This window comes from Xenopus laevis, chromosome 6L, assembly GCF_017654675.1.
Source record: "Xenopus laevis strain J_2021 chromosome 6L, Xenopus_laevis_v10.1, whole genome shotgun sequence".
In the NCBI taxonomy this organism is placed as follows: Eukaryota; Metazoa; Chordata; class Amphibia; order Anura; family Pipidae; genus Xenopus; species Xenopus laevis.
In genome coordinates, this window is record NC_054381.1 from 39,932,225 (window position 1) to 39,954,507 (window position 22,283).

At 38.8% G+C, this 22,283-nt stretch overlaps 1 protein-coding gene across 5 annotated transcripts in view; it reads left to right on the plus strand.

Moving 5' to 3' along the window:
• Positions 1 to 22,283, plus strand: part of LOC108718865 (ATP-binding cassette sub-family B member 5) — a 112,287-nt gene that overhangs the window by 86,866 nt on the left and 3,138 nt on the right. For 2 of the 5 annotated variants that reach the window (XM_018267366.2, XM_041565965.1), the window contains 20 exons: positions 1,039 to 1,230; positions 1,316 to 1,487; positions 1,963 to 2,087; positions 2,590 to 2,764; positions 4,392 to 4,505; positions 6,731 to 6,841; positions 7,964 to 8,089; positions 8,182 to 8,385; positions 8,611 to 8,781; positions 9,475 to 9,636; positions 11,076 to 11,231; positions 12,819 to 12,962; positions 13,063 to 13,167; positions 13,625 to 13,702; positions 13,797 to 13,880; positions 14,942 to 15,145; positions 15,836 to 15,936; positions 17,224 to 17,364; positions 19,187 to 19,343; positions 21,101 to 21,298. The exons of the other annotated variants lie outside the window; for them this stretch is intronic. In XM_018267366.2, the coding sequence (XP_018122855.1) occupies positions 1,039 to 1,230; positions 1,316 to 1,487; positions 1,963 to 2,087; positions 2,590 to 2,764; positions 4,392 to 4,505; positions 6,731 to 6,841; positions 7,964 to 8,089; positions 8,182 to 8,385; positions 8,611 to 8,781; positions 9,475 to 9,636; positions 11,076 to 11,231; positions 12,819 to 12,962; positions 13,063 to 13,167; positions 13,625 to 13,702; positions 13,797 to 13,880; positions 14,942 to 15,145; positions 15,836 to 15,936; positions 17,224 to 17,364; positions 19,187 to 19,343; positions 21,101 to 21,298 (2,920 nt within the window). The remainder of the gene's footprint in view (positions 1 to 1,038; positions 1,231 to 1,315; positions 1,488 to 1,962; positions 2,088 to 2,589; positions 2,765 to 4,391; positions 4,506 to 6,730; positions 6,842 to 7,963; positions 8,090 to 8,181; positions 8,386 to 8,610; positions 8,782 to 9,474; positions 9,637 to 11,075; positions 11,232 to 12,818; positions 12,963 to 13,062; positions 13,168 to 13,624; positions 13,703 to 13,796; positions 13,881 to 14,941; positions 15,146 to 15,835; positions 15,937 to 17,223; positions 17,365 to 19,186; positions 19,344 to 21,100; positions 21,299 to 22,283) is intronic. 5 annotated transcript variants of the gene reach the window in all.

Sequence of the window (22,283 nt, forward strand, 5' to 3'; positions counted from 1 at the left end):
AGTAGTCTCTATTTAAAGAAGAAGGAGGATATAAATCACTGGGCAAATGTTAGGCACGCAGGGCCGGATTTATATAGCGGGCGCCCCTAAGCCTGCTGTAGTTCGTCACCCCCATCCCTTCACATTTATTTGCTCAACTTTTCATCAGGACCAGAGCAATGAGGATTGGAGCAAAGGAAATGTAAAACACCATAGTATCTCCAGTGCATCCCCAGTGTTTGTGAACCAATGTTGGTGTGGATGGGCAGTATGCCCGGGCTTTGGTGGCCTCTCCACAAATCCGGGCGTGTGGGAACCCCCCAGTGATTGTAATCTCTTACCTGATACCCCAGGCTGGTGCTCCTGTTAGCAGAAAACTGCACTGGCCTGAAGTAGTTCTCAGCGAGCACCGTGGACCAATCCTCTTCATGCTTCTTCTTTCTTTGCACGGGTATGCATGAGCAGTAAATTGAAAAGCCAAACTTTTACAAAAAAAGTTGTTTTTTCATTCTACTGCATGTGTATCTGTCCCAGGCATAGAAGAAAGAAGGAGCATAAGGCCAGAGCCAGACTATGGCGGCCTGTGTTTCTCCACAGGCAGAGACTGCGCTTCTACACCTGGCAGCAGGTCTGGACTGAGAAATTAAATAGGCCCTGGCATTTCAGGTAGACAGAAGCCAAATCAGCCCACACAGAGGCCCAAACAGCCCCCACCAGCCCACTAATCAGCCCACACAGAGGCCCAAATACTGACTTTCTATGGTACCTTATAACAGCCCCTCTGGCATTTGCCAGAACTGACAGATTGCCAGTCCGGGTCTGCCTGGCAGCATTGTTTCTGCTTGGTTGCAGGCAGACACAGCGGATTTCAGCACTGAAACTCGACATTTTACATTTCTGGGGGGTTTCTGCCACAGTTGATTGGCATTTGAGCTTCCCATACTCACCAGTGGCAATCACCTGCTGCCAGATGGGCACTTAATATATAGAGATGGTGGGGTGCAGTACATATGTATATCTTTTTACAGACATTCTGTGGTTGCTTGCTTGTTTTCCCAGATTCTCACTGTACTATGCAGGAATAGGCTTTGCCGCTTTAATCTGTGGATATCTCCAGGTCTCCTGCTGGGTTTTAACTGCTTCCAGACAGACAATGAAAATGAGGAAAGCTTTCTTTCATTCAGTGTTGTCTCAAGAGATTGGTTGGTTCGATGTCACAAAATCTGGAGAGCTCAACACCCGACTTACAGAGTAAGTGAGCTTTAATACTTGGTATTGACACTCAAACCCAACAAGCTCAGTTGCTAATGCTTTTATAATGTTCCATTTTCTCCAGAGACATCAATAAAATAAATAATGGAATAGGAGATAAAGTTGGACATTGTTTTCAAAATGGCGCAACCTGTTTATGTGGCATATTAATTGGATTAATCCAGGGGTGGAAGCTTGCACTTGTCATCTTGGCTACTAGCCCAGTTCTAGCATTGGCATCAGCAATGTTTGCAAGGGTAAGTAATGGAAGATATTCTATTTCATAAAATCTTTGTGTATTAGCAGAAAGATACTACTACTACTACTACGTTCAGAGTAGGATGAGTGAGTTTAGCCCTGCTATACACAGTTTTTATCTTATTTTCAATAAGTTGTATTTATCTATGTTAATGTATATTGTCTTGGCTTGTGTAAATGTATTATTGACAGTGCTACACTTTTAAGGATGCCATTTCTTGTAAACCACAAAACCCTTTCTTATTACTTTTTAACCCTCCTGTTGTGTCTTATCCAAGCCAGAGGGAATTTGCATTTGCTGCCAAGGAGGTGTTTAGTGCTTTCAGTTCTGCAATCAGCCAAAAATGACCAATTATAAATTTATATAGTCATATCTGTCATAGGAGCAGCCCACAAAGATATTGCCACTATATCATATAGGTATTATCTTTCATTGTTTCATTATAGCCTTATAATACCTTGCTTTAACTTTAGATATTGGCTTCCTTAACCACCAAGGAACTCACAGCCTATGCAAAAGCAGGTGCAGTGGCCCAAGAAGTACTTTCATCAATAAGGACTGTTGTGGCTTTTGGAGGACAGGAGAAAGAAATAAAAAGGTTTTCTGAAAAGTATTCTGCATTTTTTTTCATTTTCAAAACTATAGTTGACATACTCACATTTGGGAAATATCAGATTTGAATTATACAGACAATATAAACACTCTTCATTATTGGTCTTCACCAAAGGTACCATGATATATTTAGATATAAATACAGCAAATATAAAGATTATTATTAAAACAATACAACTGCCATTTTGGTCTCTCTTGAATAAATAGATAGCCGATTGCCTCAACCAATTCGTGTTTATATGGAAATGCAATTACTAATGTTATGGGATGTTGTAACAATGTCTGCCATATTTATAATTGTATTAAAATGTTTAAAATCTAGGCCATTCTTAGGCCAGGAGGAATTCATTGTGCTCTTCTTCTTGTGACTAGCCAATTTACCCTCAAAGGACCTCTCTGGTTCCCAGTCAGATTGTAGAAATTTGGCAGATACGTTAAGAAAAGATGTATTTAACTTTTTCTTATGTTTTTCAAAATAATCCTTTTAGATACACAGAGAACATGAAAGAGGCCAAAGACATTGGAATAAAAAAGGCAGTTGCATCTAATTTTTCACTTGGATTAACATATGGAGCCTTTTTTGCTTCTTACGGAGTTGGTTTTTGGTACGGCACAACCTTAATATTAGGGGATGATGCTTACAGAATTGGAGATGTGCTAGCGGTAAGTACTGGGTAAATTGTCCATACTACATGCAATGTAGGACCTCGCACACCCTAACCAAATCGGCGGTACAGAGATGCCTGGTGCATACTGGTGGAGGCTTAGCCACCTCCTAACAATAGTCCATTGCTTGACAAAGGGGTCTGCCCCGAAAAGTTGCATTGCACTCCGTAATAAACACTTGAAGTGATCTAGCTAACCTGTGTGCCCTTGAATTTTTCTATTTGGTAAATTGTCCATGCCCCATAGTCCTTGGGGACCCCTAGCTTTCCTGTATAGTGACAGCTTTATGAAGCTATACATGGCCCCTGGAGGGTAGACTCATTTGGAAGATTTCACAGGGCCGCCATCAGAAATCGCAGGGCCCCATACTACAAAATTTCCTGGGGCCCCTGGGCTGTGCCCACCGCAAGCCCCACTTACAGGTCCACACTCCCCACCACACAGGTCCACCCCCACCACACAGTAAAAAAACATTGGTGGCTAGGGTTCCCAAATGTTAATAAAAAAATATTGGTGGCCAGGGGCCCCCATACCCCATAAAAAAAAAAAATTTGTGATCAGGGGCCCCCATTAAAAAAAAACATTTGTGGTCAGGGCCCTCCCATTAAAAAAACATTTGTGGTCAGGGCCCCCCATTAAAAAAACATTTGTGGTCAGGCCCCCCCATAAAAAAACATTTGTGGTCAGGGCCCCCCATAAAACAATTTGTGGTCAAGGCACCCCATTAAAAAATATTGGTACCCAGGGCCCCACCACACAACAGGGACCACATAGGGTTACCTTTAGGGGGGCCCTGCCATGTTACACTTACTTCATTAGTGTGGCCCACCTGCTGTAAGTGAGGTGCCAACTACAGAAGGGAGCACAGGTGGCTGCATCTTCTTCCAGTGACAGCATTTTCTTCCCTTATTGGTCACAGAATTTCAAGTCCCGGTAAAGCTGCATGGTGATTGGATAAGCTGGAGGGGAAGTTCAAACCTCAGGACTTAAACTCTGTGACCAATAAGGGAAAGTAATTGACAGAAGATACCTCCCCTTGTAATGAAGTAAGTGCGGTGTGGACGGGCCTCTCTTACCCTTGGGGCCCCCTGATGGCGGCCCTGGATTTTAATGTAAAATTCTTGGATGTTTCAGCGGAGTGTTTGCCTTTTAAAGTATCATATGCCTTTTTACCTGAAAACAAGGAAACATCCAACATTATCTGATCGGATTTTACATTACAGCATAGAGGATAAGATTTGTTGGATATTTGACAAGATTGGAACTGCATGTATTTCCCATATAATACATGTGTCTGGCCAAATTGCAATAAAATCCAGCTGATTTGCTGGACTATTTGTGAGTCTTGCCAACATTAGTGACAGCAACACTTCAGCTACATTCCTGACTGTATAAAGCACCAATGTTTTTGTTTCAAAGAGTTCCATTTATTTGAGGCTCCCATCCGACTGGTTGGTGTGCCTATGGCTATTCTCACTGTCGTATCCTGCATATGATGTGTGTGCTCAAATCTAATCATAATTATAACAATGGGGTAAGGGTTGTACTACTCTAATTGTATTGTTCGAACGTCTTCTACATTGCTTAATGATACCATGTAAGGTTAGCTTTTTTTTTATTACAGGTGTTCTTCAATGTGACTATAAGCGGTTATTGCATTGGTCAGGCAGCTTCACATTTCGAAGCCTTTAATATTGCAAGGGGCGCTGCTTATAACATCTTTAAAGTGATCAAACAGGTAAGAATCCAGACTAAATACAAAACTATTGTATATAATATTTTACAAGTCCAGAATTATTTCCAATTTTTCATCTGTTGAACCCTCTGACAAGTGCATTGTTATTAGCTTCCTGTCACGTCTTCCCCGAGGAGATGCCATGGAGTACCAGGAAGTTGGGAGTTTAAAGACTGGGTAAAACAGGGTGTAACCATGCACATAAGTATTGGGATCAGAATCCATGATCCTGGGGGGGGGGTATCACTCAAATTTGCAGTACAGCAGTAAAGAGTGACTGAACTTTATCAGAGCACAAGTCACATGACTGGGGGCTCCTGGGAAACTGACAACATGTCTAGCCCCATGTCAGATTTCAAAATTAAATATAAAAAAAATTGTTTGCTCTTTTGAAAAATGGATTTTAGTGAAGAAGTCTGCTGGAGCAGCACTATTAACTAATGTGTTTTGAAAAAAAACATGTTTTCCCATGACAGTATCCCTTTAATGACCAAGCACTGGGCAAAGGTCAGGGGCAAGCTTATAAAGGGTCAAAACTGAATAATGAGAAACAGATGGCGATAATGAGATGGGCAGAGAGATGATGATGATGATGATGATGGTGAACCAAGAACTCATAGGTGAACAGTACTAAAGACCTCTAGTGGTCTTAAGGTAAATGCATGGATAGTTCTGCACAGAGTTCAGAGTTTGAAACTCATAAAGTCCTGACATTTCCCTTGCTGTTTAAAAGCTGAATTTCCTTTGATAGTGGTGATCAGATAAATTCCCGTTCCTGCTGGAAATTCAGTGTAAAAACACCCCAGATCACCTCTATTGTTAGTGCTGGGATTTGTGTTAAACATCAGCAAGGGTTGTTCTAAGAGTTTCTTGCTGAAAAAACACTTGCATTGGGCAAAAAGAAGTAACATTGTTGTCATCTCCTTTCTCTCACTTCCCTGGACAACTGGACATGGTAGAGAGTAGGACATGGATCTCTCTGTACAAGCAGCTTTCTGATTTTTTCCCCTTCCTCTATACTTACAGCCCTGCAGCCATGGTGATTATAACTGCCTTATTGATTGATATCACAATCTTGGCTCGCATGTTTTCTCTGCCTCTAATCCTCTTTTCAACTCAAAAATCTGTCTCTTTTTGATTTCAACAGCGAATTCTTAATCCTTTCTGATCATCTCTTTTACTGTGTCACGTTCTCCTACTCCACCTACTTCTTCCCCCACTGTCCTTTTTTGAAATCATGTACTCACAGCCATGCCTTAAGCTGGCCATAGACGCAAATATCTGATCGTACGAATCGAGGATTTGTACGATTTTCGGACCATTTGTGGAGAGTCCCGACATTTTTTATCTGGTGGAGATCGGTCGTTTGGTCGATCGGACAGGTTAAAAGATTTCTGTCGGCTGCCGATAATATCTCTGCATGTATTGCCGAACGTAAGATTTCCAGAGGGAGACTGTCACCGGCTTTGGTCGGACATAACTTTCATACGATTGCTGTCAGGGGCAGAACATCGGCTGATCTGTTCTTTTGTACTTTATTTGATCGGTATGGTTAGTGGCAGGTCGGGAGACAGGAAAGTCTGATCGTACGATCATTCCTACAATCGGATCTTTGTGTCTATGGCCATCTTAATTCTCTCAACACCAGTCTCTCCTTCATTGGCCATTTATCAGATACTCTAATCAATAATTATAACCAAATTCTGTCATCCGCTATCACCTCTTTAACCTCTTTAACACCCTATCAGATAGTTGTGCTCAAAACCCCCACCCCGGGTTACAAACATGATTTTTGGGTTGCTGTGTGAGATCGGCTGAACGTATCTTGAGAAAATCCCATGCACAAGAAGAAGAGAGAGGAGAACAGCACCCATGGCAGTGAATTTAGATAAACCAATTGGCAAACCTAGAGAACGTTATGAGGCCTAGGCCCCTTGGAATATCTCCTAGTATCCTAGTGGGCCAGTTTAACCATGCATCCCTATCAGATACAATATGAAACAAAATTACTTCAATCAAGATTTGGACAAATTTATAAATCAACATTTAGTTTTTTATTAGTGGTTATTTTGGACCATCACTTACCAACATGTAATTGTAAACATGTAAACCTCCAGCATTTGGGACTTCTTGTTACACATGTTGGGCATATTTAGTTTATTATTGCCAGACAAATTTTAATTTTGTAACTTAAACTTGTTATTTTGTCTTTCTTTTTATTATTTCAGCCATCTTCCATCAACAACTTCTCAAATGAAGGCTTTAAACCTGATAACATAAAAGGAAATATTGAATTGAAAAACATTCACTATTCCTATCCTTCAAGACCAGATGTTAAGGTAATAAGAAAGTAAAGCATTTCTTTTTGTTCTCCTTTCTATTTTTCAAATGTTGGGAGGTGTGGCTTCACAGCCTGATTGGAAACTTTGGGTTACTTTGCAAAACCGAAGTGATGTGTATGTTTTCCCACCCAGCGATTGACATTATTGTTGGTGGGAAAGTATTTTCAGGAGATTAGTCACCTGCAATAAAGTGATTTATTGTGGGCAACAAATCTCCACAGGCCTGGATTTGTGGAAAGGCCACCAAGGCCCGGGCGTAGGGTGGCAGGATTTTAGGGGGGGCGGCATGCTGCCCAACCACATCCACATTGGTTCGGAAACACTGGCGATGTGCAGGAGATACAATCATTTTTTAAATTTCCCATGCACCAATCTCCATTGCTCTGGTCCCGATGACAATAATTTGCCTGAATAAAGGGGAGGGGACAGGGACAGCGAACAGCAGTGGGCCTAAGGGCACCCACTATGCAAATCCGGCCCTGCACATGTATTATCAGCCTAAGAGCACTTGAAAAAGGAGTTTGCTCCTGAAATGTTTGTTCTTCTCATAAGGAGAAAGCAAAGCCCTATGCACTAAGTGATGAAGACAAATGTCTGATATAGCAGTGAGCAGCTGAAGAGACTTTTTGAGTCATTACATAGGTCAAGGAGAAAAAAAAATGATGATATTAATGAAAGCCCTATATAAATCTAAGTTTGCACAGCACTGATTGAATATGTAGAGCACAACACAAACCTAGAAGAGTTTGCATCACAGATGTACCTGCATTTTTAAATATGTGAATTAAGTAAGCTTGGATTTCATTAAAGTGAGCTAAAAATAAGTCTGAGCCAAAAGGGGTATATACTTCTTCTGCAGAACTGCAGATTAAATTTAGCAAATTCTGAAGTCTAAGGTAGGTTCCTGCGTGGGTCCAGTCGGGCAAACCCGTGCCCAACACAGACCCACTGACCTGCAATTCTGCATTTTGACACAATTACCTTTGATGAGGATTTTTCATGCAACAGATTGCATCCGATTTATCATCCTGACAACTGAAGTTGTAAATAACCCCTTATGTATTTTCCTAAAATGTTTTCTAACTTTATATACATCTCTTTTACATTATATCTGCAAAGGTTTTAAAGGGGCTTAATCTGAGTGTAAAATCTGGGCAGACTGTAGCCTTGGTTGGGCAAAGTGGATGCGGAAAGAGCACAATAGTCCAGCTCCTACAGAGACTGTATGATCCACAAGTTGGAACAGTAAGACCATTCATAGTTTTCCTTTTAATTTATAAATAGGGAATATTTTATCTATAAACATAGTAACCCTGTTTGACTGTCACTGTTTTCAGTTGACTGTGGATGGACATGACATCAAATCTCTGAATGTGAGACATTACAGAGAGTTAATAGGAGTGGTCAGCCAAGAACCTGTCTTGTTTGGAACAACCATTAAACAGAACATTAAATATGGAAGAGAAGATGTTACAGATGAAGAAATTGAAAAAGCTGTTAAGGAAGCAAATGCCTACGACTTCATTATGGCCCTGCCAGACGTACGTATTTCTGGTCTCTTAAAGATGCAGTTGCCACCAAACATTTGCACACATTTTCACTTTTATCATTTCAGCGATCCCTGGCAAATCCCCATCTGGTTGTGCCACTGGTAGTAACAGTACCATTTCCATCATCTGAACTGAAGGCTGGGTCAGCCTGCAGCTTCAGTTTGGGGCAACAGATGCTCTTTATAATGTTTTTTATCATGCATGTTTTATTGACAGAAATATGAAACACTGGTTGGAGAAAGAGGGGCACAGCTGAGCGGTGGGCAGAAACAACGTATAGCAGTTGCCAGGGCCTTGGTGAGAAATCCAAAAATTCTTCTTCTGGATGAAGCCACATCTGCTTTGGATACAGGAAGTGAAGCTGTTGTTCAGGCTGCATTAGATAAGGTAACCTGCAACCGTGTATAATGTGTCTTGCCATGTATTTTCACTATATTATGTGTCATTACATAATATAGTGAATAAATTACCCCCATTGTAAAATATAATGATATTATAAGTCACTGAGAAGTTCCGTGACCATATAAAAGCACGAGGCAGACAGGTAATGGAACTCCAAGGTGACTTCTAATATCCTCATATTTTCCAACAAGGGGTACTTTATTTATTATAATGCACAAGTTTTAGTGAGTCATGTGACAAAAATGACATCGCTACTCACCATTTATAATTGATGACGTCACTAGTCACTGTTATTTCATGGCTTTTCTGTATTATATTTAAAGAAATTGTTAGGAGGGAAAATGTTCTCAGAACTGACTGCAGTGCCTCCAGTTAGAATGGAAAAACACCCTTGTACTTTGCAACAACTGTGCATTGCATTGCTTGATCTCTCATACACACAGAGATTCCTTATGCCCTCAACTGTCTGTCTCTAGATTTCAACGAGGTTGAATCAAATTTTTACAGCACAAGTAATGCAGTAAGAGGTGAAACAGTTGCACTAGATCTGATACAAACTTTATGCCCTTTAATATGTTGCCCCCCCCTGCACAAATATTTTGTTTTGTGTCACTATCATTACAATGTCCTCTAAGAGAACTTTTCCATCTAAAATGTTTTACTGCTCTTCGTCTCCAGGCAAGTAAAGGTCGGACCACAGTTGTTGTAGCTCATCGGCTGAGTACAATATGGACAGCGGATATTATCGTTGTGATTGAAAAGGGTAGTGTGGTTGAACAAGGAACTCATACTGAGCTGATGGAGAAAAAGGGCTTATACTACTCCCTTGCAACAACACAGGTACATTGCACAGTGTAAACCAAAGCCCTTTGATGGGCTTTGCTCCATCTTGCTATAAATTCTGTTTGGAGAGCAGACTCGGGGGATTTAACCGAATAAATGTTATTCAAAGAAACCAATTAATCCACTGTATTTGAGTACAGGCTGATGAAGCCCTAGTCAGATATCTTTCATGAAGTCCCAAACCTGATTGGTTTTTCTATCTGCGACAAACCTGGCTTTTTCATAAAAGAGCAAAGGATATCACATAGTTTTCATAGTTTATCATCTGAGACAAATGTTGTTATGATAAACTGAGATAATGCTATGTTTATGAAGACTTCACTGCAAGCTGGAAAATATACATTACTACTAACTACTAAAAGAACAGTTGAGTACTTGATATTAATGGCTTTTAGGTCAGATTTAATAGGTTTACTGATTAAAGCTAATGTATTAAATAGTGTATAGGGCATCTTTATTTCAATTTCTGTCCCTCAAACATTTGCTTGGACTAACAGTTTGCTACAGACCAGGCAGTGATGGTCGATGCTAAGAGGCATATTTACTATGCTGTGTAAAAAAACAGCAGGATAATACACCACACATCGCCAGGCTTTACCGTGTAAAAATCTGTGTACAATTTTTTTGTTGTTTTTGTAGGGGCATGTTACCTTTAAGCACAAGATATGGAAGCATTTATTTTAACCAGCTCCAATTTATTGAGTGACTCCTTTTCCTTTTAGACAGCTAAGCTGTGGCACAATCTTGGTTCCTCATCTTTGCCTGATATAGGCTGCTGTCTATCACTGCCAAAATGGACACCACATTTCCTGCTCCTGTTTTCTTTATTCACTTTTCACTACCAACAACTTTATACTTCACACCACACATCGACAGGCTTCATCGAGTAAAAACTTTCTACAGTAAATGAGTTTTTTTGTTAGAGTGACTTCCGACAGAAGCAATCTAAAATCAGGCATTTCACATGTTGTTACATACACCTTGATAAATTCACAATTATTTTACACAGCTTTTTACAGAATTTTTTTCTGTGAATTTTGTTTTACACAGCATACACAGGTTAGAAATGGGATGTTTTTGGGTTTATACTTCATTGGGGCTACAGCACAGTGTTATAGATATGCTTTACCACAAGCAGGATGGCCAGCCATTAGGGGACACCTTGATTGTATTTTTTAGATTATCAAAGTCCTGGACAAGTGAAAAATATAAAACTTGCTTGATGAGAGTCGGAATAATCATGTGTGCACAAATCTTCTGCAACCAGGAGCCTGAATCAATGATAACCCAGAGCCTTACAGACACATACAATTTACTTACATAACACTCTGGAAAATGAGGCCAATGTTTTATGCTTTTACTCTGCATGGACTGCATGATTTACTCTTTAAGCAAATGCTTGTAGTTAGTACATATTGCTCTGCTTTCTTTTCTAGACTGTACAGCTGTCTGATGATAATGAAACTATAGAAACAAAAGAAAATGGAATTTATGAAAAGGCTTCCCTAATACAGCGTTTTAATTCCCATACATCCCTGAAAAATAAGAATTTGGAAGAGGAAGATGAAGAAGAAAGTTCTAAATCAAAAGAGGTATTTAATAAGACTTTGCAATGTCTCTACAGCCTCCTCTGTGTTAGTAGCCCATATGCACTAGGCAAAACACCCTCCATAGCCATCTATCGAAATTGTAAGCACTTGTTGATAGAAGCACAACAGAATATAAACTCTTATAATACACAAAAGCCATGAATATCTTGTAAATTATATCCTTATAAACGGTGAGTTCTGATGTCATCAGTTATAAACGGTGAGTTCTGATGTCATTTCTGTCACATGACTCACCGAAACTTGTGTATTATAATAAATAAAGTACCCCCAGTTGTAAAATATGAGGATATTAGAAGTTACCTCAGAGTTCCATGAACTGTATAAAAACACTCGGCCTTCGGCCTCGTGTTTTTATATGGTCATGAAACTCCTCGGTAACTTATAATATCCTTATATTTTACAAAAGGGGGTACTTTATTCACTATATAAAAGCTAGTTATACATGTATTTGCATTCCAATTAAAGTTAATTATTTCACCTATGCTCATTGTCTACAAACCCAGGGGCTGTGTCACTTAATGAATTGAAAATATAAAAATATTAAATTATATTAATTCCATAACTTGGTAGATCACAGTTAAATTGTATTATTAAAGCAATTTGGACTTAATTGTATCAATGTGAGTTTTGTCTATGGACCTTAAAGAGGAACTATCGCGAAAATTAAAATGTAATATAAGCTTCATCATACTGAAATAAGAAACTTTTCAATATTCTGCGCTTCTGAAATAATCAAGTTTATCTTCACTATCCCTCTCTCAGCATCTGTTTCTCTTCATTCTGTCTTCTTGCAGGAGTTGGGTGTCAGATATTCATTGACAGATAGATCAAATATGTCTTATGGGGGGGGCTCCTTTTGCCCAGCAGATGTGTTAGAGCTCACTCAAATAACCGATTCCAGTACAAACAAAATCTAACAAAATAACTGCCTTTTGCACAAATCCTGCATGTAGAGAGACATGATGTCTGGTGATTTTAAAAGGTTTTATCGGTTTTGTTGTTTCTGGCACTAAACAAAAACAAGAAGCCAGGTTCCCTTTAGCACACCCTGTTACTTCTGGTCCCAAAGAACTTCAAAGATGCTAATAAAACGAATTACCAGTCCAGTGAGAAGCCCCTCATAGTGCCTCAAAGCCAGCCGCTTAGATAAGAGATTTTTTTGTTTGTTAGATCTGAACAAATCGTCCTGTTTATAATGAAATAGGGTGGTGAGTTCAGTGAACACAGCCCAACTTTCAAATTAGTTGTAAAAAAAATAGAAAAAAATGGATTTTCTAAAATTAAAATAATATGCAGAATGTATTTTCAACAAAAGTCCTAATTAATTTGCTAATTTTAGTTTTAGGTGTATATTGCCCTTTAAAGGTATTCTGTCATTATTTTTTAATATAGTTTTTTTTTTCTTAAACGACACTGTGTACAAAGCAAGTTTTTCATTCTACTATTTAAACCAAATGCACAGAATATCATTGCCTAAAAGTTAGTTTAAAGACAAACTATCCCTTTAAGTTACCAAAACGCTATGCTATTCCAAAAATTAACTATAAAATATGTTTTTTGTCTTTTCAGAAAGATCTTCCCAATGTGTCATTTCTCCAAATTATGAAGCTAAACAGATCAGAGTGGCCTTATATCCTACTTGGAATCATTGCTGCAGGGGTTAATGGAGCAGTATATCCATCATTTTCTATATTTTATGCCAGAGTTATAGCTGTAAGTCATCTGGCAGCACAGAATACTATAACTATTTTGCATTAGTAGGCAAATGATCAAAATTTCTTTGACAATAAATATTTTTCTTATTTTTCCCCAGGTTTTTGCATCAAATGATCCAGAAAAAATCCAAAATGATGCTAACATTTACTCAGTTTTATTTGTAGTCGTTAGCGTGGTCACTTTGATTGCTTACACTATAAGGGTATGTCTTTTAATTTTTGATTTTATAGTTTACATAAGTATATCTTATTATTATTATTATTCATTTTAAAACACAGACATGGAAAATAAGAGATAGAACAATAGCCCAAAAAATGTTGTGGGTACTATTTATTCTCAGGGGCAAATTTATCAATGGTTGATCAAAGTTTTACTGCCATTCAGGCTTTTAACCTATGAACTCGAATTAGCTTTACAAAACACCATATTTGAAAGTAAAAAAATCAGCATTTAAAAGCTGTTGAGTTCATGAAGAAGTCAATGGGAATATTGGCAAAATTTAAGTCAATTCGATTTTTTTAAATTTATTCAATCAATTTTGTTGAACACTTCAAATTCTTTGAAATAGCAAACCCTGTTCCTTTGAAGCCTGATCGTTGTATATGGCATTTCCACTGATTTGTTTTTCTCTTTTAAATTGTACCTTTTGCTGTTGACAGGGTTACATGTTTGGGAGATCAGGAGAAACCCTGACAATGCGATTGAGACATATGGCCTTCAAAGCAATGATGCAACAGGTCAGTGGGAAATATTCCTTTACTACATGGCAGGAGAGTGAAAATGATGCTGGGACATTTCATCCCCATAATTCCATTTTGTTGCTGTTTGTAGGACATTGCCTGGTTCGATGACAAGGACAACAACACAGGAGCACTGACAACAAGACTTGCAACAGATGCTTCTGAGATTCAGACTGTAAGTTTAATTTCAGAAAATGTATTGAACTGTTAGTGAAATTAATGCATATTTTGTGCTGGGCCTGTCTGAAATTAGTCCATTGAACTTAATTTGCACCTCGAATAAAGTCGTTTTTATTGATGCACTACATGCTTCAGACCCCTTAGGTCCTTCCTCTGGTGCAACTGCACCAGAGGAAGGACCTAAGGGGTCCAAAACATGTAGTGCATCAATAAAAACTGCTTTTTTCACATTTGAAGACTCTCCAGTACTCCATACTTCATGTTACTACTGTGGAGATTGCTACTCCACCAACCTGTTGAAGAGTCTGACTATTAAGTCACTTGGAGGATCGTTTGGGAACAAAAGTTGGAATCCATTAATTTGCACCTCCTTTAAACTTCGCTTGTGGAGACCCATCAATTGAAGGTCAAATTTTAGTAAAAACCACGATTAAACTCTATTTCTCTAAAACCATGAACGTCGCGAAAGTTATTGAAAGATACGATTATAAAATCACAAACAAAAATAGGCACTGAGTCTTCCGAAGTTTTGTGAGCAAACATTTGTTATGAAACGAACGTTCAGTTTTCTGAAAACCTCTAAAATCGCAAGAAAACAAGGGCAACTTCCATTGACTGTACATGGTCTCGACAGCTTTTACTTGGCATTTGTTCGTATTTGTGGATTTTATGGATTTTACATTTGATAAATAACAAAAAAAATATGGATTAAGGAACTATGAGAAAAATATGGATGTTTGCTGTAAAGCTATGGAAAAACACAGGATTTTGTCAATAGCTGTTTTCAGCCTGTGTATTTTTGCTGGCTGAGTAAAGCAGAGTGCCGCTGCTCCATTGATTTAACATCGATCAGACTGTGTGCAGTCCTTGCTCCCCTCAGCCCTTCTGCCTCCCTATTTCGTCTATCTTTCTTCCCTATTACCAGGTGTCAACCTACTTTCAGTGCATGTAGTATCAAGTTATTCAAGTTGTGTGTGATCTGGTTTTATTCTCCATTATATATATGTATTGACTTGTGAGGGATCCTCAGACTTTTCTTTTCATTCTGTGCTTTAGGCTACAGGTTCCAGACTCGGTTTAGTTGCAGAAAATGTGGTTGGCATCATTCTGACTGTCGTTATTGCTTTTGCGTACGGGTGGGAAATGTCCCTGCTGGCTATTGCAATGGCCCCTTGTTTAGTCATTGCCGGAATGCTGGAGTTTAATGCTGTAGCTGGCTTTGCTACTCAGGATAAGAAGCAGCTGCAGAAGTCTGGAAAGGTAAGATCTAAATCCAATGTACTGTAGGAAACATTGCAATGTTGCATATATTTTCAGTTATCATCATCTTCTAAATTGGAGCATGTGATGAACTATTCATATATCCAATCAAATACCCACAGTTCTTTTTGCTTGATGAACCCCTCCCCTTTTTTTCCCACAATGCAAGCAGTAAATAGCCTCTGTCCTATTGACTTGCAGCAATTTCCATATCCTCATGGCACAATGTTATTAGCCAGCTTGCGTACATAGCATTGCTAATCACTGCTTTAGTGGATGACAAGAAGGGCTGCCTCTGGTTCCTCATAAATACACATCCTACAGATTTATCACAACAATCTCCTATATGGGGATACATTCTGTAGGCCACTGATTATTGGCTACATAGGTAAGAACTATGGGGTAAATTCATCAGAGTGAAGTTCCGCCACTAGAGTGAAATTCCGCAGCTCTCAATTCATTTCTATGGGATTTTGAAAGGCGTATTTATCAATGGGTGAAAGTGAAAGTTCACCCTTTGATAAATACGCCTATAAAAATCCCATAGAAATGAATGGAGAGTGGCGGAACTTCACTATTAACTTCACTCTTTGATAAATATACCCCATCATATGTCACCAGCTTTATTGCATCCGACTAAGTGCTACATACAATCATCATTTTCAGTTTGTATTTCTGGATTGTTTCTAGATTGCTACAGAAGCTGTGGATAATATTCGCACTCTTGTGTCATTAACCAGAGAAAGGACCTTTGAACAGATGTACGCCGAAAGCTTACAGAAACCCTACAGGTCATATAATGATCTTATGTGCAATGCATGTATCTTTTACACACACAAACTCATTTAGAAATACATGAACTAGTTGTTGTATCTCTCCAAGCAGACTATAATAAAACTTTGGGGCAGATTTCTCATGGATTGAACTAGGGAATTCTGAAAAATTCCCGGCAGTTTAATCATTTTTGGCATTTCTCAACAAGTCTTCATGAATTGGCACATTATTAATGAATGTGTCAGCGTGTCCAAAGTGCCTAACTGCTGTAAAAGAGATCTCTCTCAAAACTAATTGATTTAAAATTACTCAGAAGAGGAAACTCTCCTGATGTTGCTGTGCTTACAAAACAACAGAGAAGAGAGTTATATATGATCAGCAATTTGACTTATACAGGTATGGGTCTGTTATCCGGAAACTCGTTATCCAGAAAATTCTGAATTATGCAAAGGCCATCTCCCATAGACTATTTTATCCAAATAATCCAAATTTAAAAAAATTATTTCCTTTTTCTCTGTAATAATAAAACAGTACTTGATCCCAACTAAGATATAATTAATCCTTATAGAAAGCAAAACCAGCCTATTGGGTTTATTAATGTTTACATGATTTTCTAGTAGAATTAAAGTATGAAGATCCAAACTACTAAAAGATCCATTATCTGGAAAACTCTAGGTCCCAAGCCTTCTGGATAACAGGTCCCATACCTGTGCATCCATACATACATAAACCTTGATAAAGCTGTCTGTTGAGACCGAAACATCGGTTCAATAAATGTATTTTTTTTGTTCATCACTAAAGACCTGTGAGTGTGGTGTAATATGATGATTTATAATCTCCAGATTCCTGCACCCAGGCATGTAACCTTATTTAATGGCATGCATACTATTGGCAGTTGCATATATACAGGTATGATAACCATTATCAGGAAACCTGTTATCCAGAAAGCTCTGAATTACAGAACCACCATATCCATTTTATCAAAATAATGCAAATTTTTAAAAATAATTTTCTTTTTCTCTGTATTTATAAAAGAGCACCTTGTACTTGATCTAAACTAAGACATAATTAATCCTTGATGACGACAAAACAATCCTACTGGGCTTAATTCATGTTAAAACTTACTGTATTTTAGTAGAATCCAAATCAAGGAAAGACGTTATCTGGAATTCTGGATAACAGGTCCCATACCTGTATATGTATATAATAAACACAAAAAGAGTAGCCCAATTAGTAAACAAAATAGCTGGTTTTGATTTGGAATTGTTTGCTATAATGTTTAAATGTATAAATCTGTTTTGCAGAAATGCTCAGCGTAAGGCCCACATGTATGGACTGTGTTTTGCTGCTGGTCAGTCATTCATATATTTCATTCATGCATCAGTTTTCCGTTTTGGGGCGTATTTGATCAAAGTTGAACGGATGAATGTAGAAGAAGTGTTTCTGTAAGTATCAGACCTCGGGACTGAATAAATCATTTCCAAACCCTTAAATTAAGGTGGTGCTGTGTAACCAGTACCCGTTATTAGGGATGCACTGAATCCACTATTTTGGATTTGGCCGAACCCCCGAATCCTTCACGAAAGATTCGGCCGAATACCAAACCGAATCCGAACCCTAATTTGCATATGCATATGCAAATTAGGGGTGGGAAGGGGAAAACATTTTTTACTTCCTTGTTTTGTTACAAAAAGTCACATCATTTCTCTCCCCACCCCTAATTTGCATTTGCAAATTAGGATTCGGTTCGGCCAGGCAGAAGGATTCAGTAGAGATGCACCGAATCCACTATATTAGATTCGGCCGAACCCCTGAACCCGAATCCGAATATGTATATGCAAATTAGGGGTGGGAACCAGAAAACATTTTTTGTACCAAAAAGTCACGTGATTTCCCTCCCCGCCCCTAATTTGCATATGCAAATTAGGATTCAGATTCGGTTGAATCCAAATCCTGCTGAAAAAGACCGAATAGCGAACCGAATCCTGGATTCGGTGCATCCCTAGTTTCCAGCACATTTTTTTTACCAGTTCAAGGTAATTGCATATTTTCTTTAAATAGATATAAAACACTTTCATTTTTTGGGGTTGCTGTTCTTTTAATGGGGGTCTAGGAATAAATTCTTTGTTGAGTACCTGACGTTTTGTTACCTTCCTATTCATGGGCGAATAACAAACAGTACTGTAGTACAGGATGAGTAGCCTTTGGGATCTCTGGGCTTAAGCTGGCCATACACTATACAATCCACTCATTTTGAGAGGTCACCAAACAAGCGGATCTTTCCCCAATATGCCCATCTAAGCTGGCTGATATTGTGCTGTCCCTTGGGCCAAATGATAACAACAGGAATACAAGCCATCAGAGCAAAGGCTGCATCAATGAGCTGATCCAGTCCACAATCCGCCTTTGAAATGAAACATATCTGATTGATATCTGGCCAATATATCAGTTAGGGAGCCCATAAGAGAGCCCCATACACAGGCAGATAAGCTTCTGAATCTGTCTGAAGCATTTGCCAGTGCATGGCCACCTTAAGTAGGGACCAGGCACATCAGCAGTAAGGTAACAACTTGGTAGGAAAGCTTTATTTGGAGGCAGGGGCCTTTGTGTGATACTGCAGTAGGAGGTGATGTCCTCTTTACTTAGGTTTGTAGACATCCTGATAAGGGCACATACTATAAAATTCATTTACAGGAATATTGTCAGTTTTCGGTTATCTGGCAAGCTTATGTAGCTCATACTATATATACTGCCTATTAACAGGTCAATAAATAAGTAGCACACATGGGCCATTAGCCCAATGTAGTTTGCTATTGCAAGGGTAAAGTAGAAGACGATTTTTGCTACCCGATCTATGTGTTTTGTTGTTTCTTGACTAAACAGACCAAACAGGGAAACTGAAGCTATTCCATCCTTGTGAGGTAGCTAACTAGATGCATAGATAATCTCACCGCATAACGAACTTCTGTTTTCAAAACAGTCACAACAATAGGGGATGGGAGAGGTTGTATTGTGGTATTCTATCTACCTTGGACAATATTCAGCACAACTGTTTCCATATCAGATCACAACTGCATGCTTTTGACTTCTCTTGTGCAATTGTGTCAGATACAGCTGCCCCTCACAGCTGCAAATACATTAGAATTGTGGAAGAAAATGCTTCTTTCTAAATGAAAAAACATGCAAATTGCACACCGCATTTGATACACTAGATTTAATAATAGCAACGTCTGCAGCAAGTTTATAGTTCTGCTTCTCTCTCTGCAGTGTATTTAATGTCATAGCATTTGGAGCCCTAATTCTGGGAAACACCTTATCCTTTGCACCTGACTACGCTAAAGCCACATCTGCCGCCAGATATCTTTTTGCCTTGTTTGAAATGAAACCCACAATAGACAGCTTCAGCCAGCAGGGGCAGAAACCAGTAAGTGAAGCCAAATACACATTGTAATGGTGAAACACTGAGCATTTTATAAAGTGTCAATTACTGCAAATAAACTGAACAATGATTTTTTCCTGGAGCACACAATATGATAATAGTAATTTAAAGTTTATTATAGACTCTTCATGGACTCTTTCCAAAAAATATTTGACCATTTAATGTGCTTCAACTCACAGGGCTGTGAATTCACATGTGCAACAGCCCAGTAACATTTAATTAATGCCGGTTTACTCAACCCCAATTTCACTTGCATTATTTTTGGATTCCTGATATATATGTATATATACATTTGCTGTGCCTCCTCCCCTGAAGTTAATGATGAAGCACTGTGGCAGCTGGAAATGCTTGAAATCCTGATACAGTTACACCTATAACAGCATTCATGGAACACACAAGACAAGCTGGGACCTGTAAGCATTGCTGGGAATTTGCAGAGCTATCTTTAATTGTATTTGATTTGCTGTATATTTGAAAGAATGCAGCAACCATACACATTTTTATTGTATATTTAGATTATCCCTTTTTTTCACCCATTCATTTTGCAAGCCTGGCATCAATGAGCATTTCAGAAATATTGATTAAAGGGATTGTTCGAATTTAAATTAAAGGGATACTGTCATGGGTAAAAAAAAACAATTTTTCAAAATGAATCAGTTAATAGTGCTGCTCCAGCAGAATTCTGCACTGAAATCCATTTCTCAAAAGTGCAAACAGATTTTTTTATATTCAATTTTGAAATCTGACATGGGGCTAGACATATTGTCAATTTCCCAGCTGCCCCAAGTCATGTGGATCCTTCTTCTGACTTACTCAATATTTTACAGTTTGCTTTGCATGCTCCGCTGCAGTAGCTAGCATTTGTTCTTGAAGATTCATTCTACATTCTACATTCCCTTACAGATAATTTCAGGGTTATTTCATCATTATTTAAAGTCAAAGGACATACAGTCCATACTACTAAAGGTTTTAAAAATCATCTTTATGTTCAGGGCACATCTGACCCACATAGGGTTGCCACCTTTCAGTTTGGTGAATCCGGGCAGGGTGGATGACATGGTGGGAAGCTGGTGATGTCAGGGGGCAGGCTGGTGACATCAAGGCTAAATACCTCAGGGCCGTCACTGTCCTGTCCGGATTTCCTATTTTGAAATCTGGATTGCCAGTTTTCACCCGGACAAGCCTTGCTTTTGGAAGGGCTGTCCAGGTGAAAACCAGACAGGTGGCAGCCCTAGACCCACAGGCCCAGACTGGCAATCTGTGAGTTCTGGCAAATGCCAGGGGGGCTGCTGTAAGATGCCACAGACAGTAACTATTTAGTGGGCTGGTGGGGGACTGTATGGGCCCCTGTTTATTTGAAATGCCAGGGCCTATTTTGAATCCAAATCCAGGCCTGCTGACCCAGTACGTGTCCGTATAAGATTGAGGCTAGCATAAGCATGAACCAGACATTAGCATCCTCATACTTACATAGGTTACTCTTTAAGGGAAAATATAGAAATATAGTTAAAGGAACAAAATGCCCCTTTCCTTGAAGACTAACTAATGTTCTGTGTACAAAATAATCATTTTCTGTGAATCACCCGATTTTTAAAAAAAAAAAAAAAAAGGCCCGTTGTGGCCTGAGTATAACCCATGATGGACTAAAGGCTTTTTATTGTGTTTTTGGCCTCTATGGTGCTGTTCATCAAATACTCCTTCACCACATTTTTAATGCAGTATTTTCCATTTTTTATAATTAGGATCACTTCTCTGGATCTTTACAATTCCGTAATGTTTCATTCAATTATCCGACTCGTTCAGATGTTGCAGTGCTCAAAGATTTATGCGTTAAAGTAGAAAGTGGCCAAACAGTGGCATTTGTTGGTAGCAGTGGATGTGGGAAGAGCACTTCTGTTCAGCTCCTACAGAGATTCTATGACCCGCAGGAAGGAGAAGTGGTAAGATCCAATGGCAATTCTGCTTTTCCGTTGTCTTATTATCATTTATACGTGGTACACTTTGAGTTTGCAATAGCTGCAATAACTTTTTCTTGTGCCAAATGTATTGGAGTCAATTGGCTTTTTTTTGTGGGCAGAATGCATTAAAGGAACAGTAATGCCGAAAAATGTGTTTTGAAGTAATGACAATATACTGTTGTGCTGCACTGAAACAACCGGTGTATTTGCTTCAGATACTCTACAATCGTTTATATATACAAGCTGCTGTGTAGCCATGAGGGCAGCCTTTCAAAGCTGAAAAAGGAGAAAAGGCACAGGATACACAGCAGTTAAAAGATAAGCTCCTTTGTATACAATGGGATTCTTCAAACTGTATCTGTTATCTACTATGTATCCTGTGCTTGAATGGCTGCCCCCATGGCTACACAGCAGCTTGTTTATATAAACTATAGTAGTACTTATCTGTTATCTACTATGTATCCTGTGCTTGAATGGCTGCCCCCATGGCTACTCAGCAGCTTGTTATACAAGTGCAGGGCAACAGTACATTTTATTGTCATTCCATTAAAACAATTTCATTTTTTGTGTTGTATCAGGTGAAACAAATTTGCAATACTCCAAGCAGTCAGGCTTGCATCTTATACTTCTTTATCACAATCAGTAATGATTGTATGCCAATCACTGCAACAAATCCATCATTTGTAGGCTGAATACTGACTCTTCCACAAAAGATTTGCCTAAATATTGAACAAAATCTGAACCCTAATTGAACATTTAAAGTAGCAGTATGAAAAGTAAATGGTACTTTGCCACTTTCATTTGAAATGTTTTGCCACAGCAACAAGTCTGATTCCGTTAGCAGTTAACTAACTCTTTAGATGCCAGGTGGCTTTAATCATATATCATAGCTTCAACAAACAGGTATGTGACAAACAGTGCTGTGGATTCTACCATATACAGTTAATACAAGGGTTAAATGCTGCCT